The sequence below is a fragment of the Oncorhynchus keta genome, chromosome 8 (genome assembly GCF_023373465.1).
Source record: "Oncorhynchus keta strain PuntledgeMale-10-30-2019 chromosome 8, Oket_V2, whole genome shotgun sequence".
NCBI lineage: Eukaryota > Metazoa > Chordata > Actinopteri > Salmoniformes > Salmonidae > Oncorhynchus > Oncorhynchus keta.
The window spans coordinates 14,545,457-14,549,532 of record NC_068428.1 but is presented as its reverse complement, the minus strand read 5'-3'; the positions used below and the strand labels follow the sequence as shown (position 1 = coordinate 14,549,532).

General features: G+C 43.4%; 1 protein-coding gene across 7 annotated transcripts in view; it reads right to left on the bottom strand.

Moving 5' to 3' along the window:
- Positions 1-146: 146 nt before the first annotated feature.
- Positions 147-4,076, bottom strand: part of lama2 (laminin, alpha 2) — a 148,982-nt gene continuing 145,052 nt past the window's right edge. For all 7 annotated transcript variants that reach the window (XM_052523521.1, XM_052523523.1, XM_052523522.1 and 4 more), the window contains 5 exons: positions 3,901-4,059; positions 3,500-3,653; positions 3,106-3,245; positions 2,640-2,862; positions 147-983 (listed from right to left, as the gene is read on the bottom strand). In XM_052523521.1, coding sequence (XP_052379481.1) covers positions 823-983; positions 2,640-2,862; positions 3,106-3,245; positions 3,500-3,653; positions 3,901-4,059 — 837 coding nt within the window. In that variant the 3' untranslated portion in view covers positions 147-822. The remainder of the gene's footprint in view (positions 984-2,639; positions 2,863-3,105; positions 3,246-3,499; positions 3,654-3,900; positions 4,060-4,076) is intronic.

Below are 4,076 nucleotides of genomic sequence, written 5' to 3'. Positions count from 1 at the left end.
ATACCTTGTCCATAGACTGCTTATAGTGTAAGGAAAGCAATATATCATTTTGTAATTTGGACAAACTATCCCTTTAAGCATTTATACATCATGGTATTATAAAAACATTATATTTAAATGCACTTCCAAATCAAATTGCAAACATCTGTTGCTTAGCATTTTATTTTCACAATTCTTCCCATTTGAGTCCAGTTCACTGTTTGCTGCAAAGATAATAGACATAGCCTACTGTAAAATAATGTATAATCAAATGTGTGTGTGTACCAGATTGATAGTAAGTGTTCCTCTGTTTCTAGAAGGTTAGGCAGAGCGGCAGACTAAGGCAGAAATGTTGCTAAATGAATCTATGGGAAATGAATCAGATGACATGTGGCAATCCTCAAGATCCCGAGTGTAAGTTAAAAGTCATGGTTTGACATTGTAATAAAAGACGAGAAAATCATTTGAATGCCTTCAAAGCATATACTTGAATGCTGCCTGTTGTTAAACAGTACAAATTCCCACCACACCATGCATACGGTGTGCTAAATCACCATGTAGTTGAGACAGACAGGGGGCTTATGCCATACAGGAGAACAGAAGGTGATCCGTAGTTCTCTAAATGAATCATGGTTGTATACTATGTCATCCTACAGGTTCCACTCACTTTGGAGGGGGTCGAGATACTTCACACTCTAAAAAAGCTATCCAAACTCTGGGTATAAAGCTGGTTGGCCATCTGATTTAGCATGAGGGAGAGGTTACAGTCCGGTAAATTGTGTTTCCATGTGTTTTGGTGCTGCTGCTGTGCTTCAGGCAGTGACAGGCTTTGGTAGTCCGTGTTTAGGCTGCATTGGCTGGGCAAGTGAGGGGTTGAACCCCCTTGAACTCCAGGCCCTTGTTGAATTGAACCTCCAACACCTTGGATGCCTTGGTTATCTTCAGGTTGCGCATGCAGCCTTTGAATGAAGTGCTGGAAGTAAGGCCAAACTGCTTGAGCCCCTCTGGAAAAGGGAAAAAAGAATTGATTTATGACTGTTATTTTCTGCCCCACTAAGCACATTTATGCTTCTATTTCATAAATCAGAAAGCCGATGACTGCTTGACGTTATAACTTTGATTATATCCTGAGGTTTAAATAGGAAGTAAATCATACATCTCCAACATCATAGTGGAGCACGGTTTGCTACACAATATCCAGGGTCGTGTATCCAGGGTCAACTGTGTTTCAGGAGTTATACAGGAAACCTGATTCCACAGGCATCCCACGGGGCACAGACATCAATTAAACGTCTATTCCACGTTGGTGCAACTTAATCTCATTGAAATGACGTGGAAATAACGTTGATTCACCAGTGTGTGCCCAGTCAAATCAAATGTTATGTTCACATGCGCCGAATACAACAATGCAGTTTTAAGAAAAATAAGTGTTAAGTTAAAAAAAATAGATAAGTAAGAAATAAAAAAATAAAAGTAACAAATATTTTTAACCTTTATTTAACTAGGCAAGTCAGTTAAGAACAAATTCTTATTTTCAATGATGCCTGTTCAGGGGCAGAATGACAGATTTGTACCTTGTCAGCTTGGGGATTTGAACTTGCAACCTTCCAGTTACTAGTCCAACGCTCTAACCACTAGGCTACCCCTAAAGAGTAGCAGTAAAATAACAATAGCGAGGCTATATACAGGGGGTACCGGTACATAGTCAATGTGCGGGCGCACCGGTTAGTCGCGGTAATTTAGGTAAAATGTACATGTTCTACATGATACATTTCTAACTGAATGTTCAATGTTTGATAATGTTGCCTCTACTCAATGTGTCCCAGGTGTGAAACGCTTGGTGGGTGGTGTCCAGGGGAGAACGACTGGCCGCTCTCATTGAAGCCATGAAGTTCAAGGTCAACTGCGGAACTGCAGGCATTGTTTACAGAAAACAGGGTCCCCCATTATAGGGGAAAATGGCAATCTTAACAGCAATCAAATATATTTTTAAAGACAATCATAAATGCTTCTATTACACTAGATGTATGCCCTTGAACCGATTATTTTAAAATCTCACCTCACACAGAAGAAGTTCTAAGTGTAATTTAGTAGCTCATGGCAGCCTGCAGTACCTCGGTCGGCCTTCAACTTGAGATACTCAATGAGCACTGAGCTAGCCTGCAACGTCACTTCCTGGACTAGCTCAAAATGCACATGTTATGTCTACATAAATCTCCCACTAGACGCCATCTTAATTAAAGGGATACTTCAGAAATTTGGGATTTTGGCCATCTACTTCCCAAGAGTCAGATGAACTCGTGGATACCATTTCCATTCCTCTTTGTCCAGTATGAAGGAAGTTAGATGTTGTTTTGCGAGCCAATGCTAACTAGCATTAGCACAATGACTGGAAGTCTATGGGTATCTGCTAGTTAGCAATTGCACTAGTTAGCAACTTCATTCCAGCTGCACGCAGAGACTTACAAATAATATCCACAAGTTCATCTGACTCTGGGGAAGTAGATAAAGGGAATCATTGTCAAAATCCCAAAGTATCCCTTTAACCGGCTTCCTGGGATTCAAATGCGCTATTGAGTCTTCACATAGGAATGAATGGTGTCACGTGATCGATGGCTTTGTCCATTCATATATGCAGTCATTGGTGGTGTTGTACGAACCTGGGTATCCACCGACGTAGATGGGGTCGTTGGTGTCAGCGGTGTTGGACCTGGCGTTGGGGCTCTCTGCTTCCTCCTTCCTGCCGTCCACTATGATCTCCAGCCTGTGGCGAAGCTTGTGGGCTGTGACCGAGTGCCACTGACCATCACAGAGGCCTGCCTCTACTTCAGGCTGGTACTCCGCTGTGATCCGGCCCGCTCCGTTGTCCACGTGGAACAGCAGCTAGGGAGGGAAGAAGACATACTCAGAATACACCTGACTTGTCCAATCGGTAGTTTGTAACAAAACATGACTGTTGGTTATGAGCAACCATGATTCTGTTGAACCCCATTCATTCATTTATACAGTACAATAGCTTTGCATGCTCATGGTTGTTAGGATTTACAGTAAGAGATTGTAGAGTCTGGTTAGAATGAAATGTGTGTTGGACAACAAAGCAGTATTGTATTCTGTGTTTGTGTGTACCTTTCCATTGTGCAGTTCGATGCCCAGGCCCTCCATCTTGGTGTCCACCTGGCTGCTGACCGCCAGCAGAACCCCGTTGCTCTGGGACGTACGGAACTCCAGCTCCAGAGACACGTCTAGACCCACCCTGTAGGAACCCACTGGACCAGAGGACAGGAGATACAGGAAGCAGTCAGAATTGATACAACAACTGCCATGAGATTGAAAAATAACTTTTAAAAGTTGGTGTACCATTCGGCATCAACATGTATTGTTCCGCGTTATTATATTACGTGATTGTTGGGATATATTGCATTGTGGGGTCAGGAGTTTTTCCTGGTCAGGTCACATGGTCAGGAACAACTCCAGGTCATAACTATAGCTACAGTTCTACGTTTCGAGTGTCAGAATGTACCTGCTTTGACATATCCAGAGCCATCAAAGTAGGTTCCCTTCTCAGTGCTGATGAAACAGCTGCCCACGTGGTGGCTGGAGGTGGGCGCGTCCATGTCCAACACATTACCCAGCATCTTGAAATTCCTGATGCAGCCATTGATACTGTACAAGACCTAGTAGTGGAACACAACCAACACTATACGGTCACACATGACTTCTACACCGAAACCACTCATTGACCTTTTGAATGAGTCCCACAACTTGGAAATGATTACTGTTATAACGTCAGCACTTTAAGCTGATCGCATGTAATACAAAACAATTGCAGCAACACAGAGTCTACAGCGAGGCTCGTGTTTCACTTCCTACAAAATGAAATACAACACCAGGCCAAATATGAGGAAGCGGGTATGAACGTACTGGTCCGATCCTCTTGGTGGTGTAGTTGACGGGCAGGCCACCTATGTACAGCATGCCAACCACATCCAGGATGTCAGCCTTCTTGGGGCTGGTGGTGTGCTTGGTGTAGCGGTTGTCTATCACCAGTACACCTCTCTGTTTCTCTCTCATCACCCGGATCTGAGACAGCAGAAAGG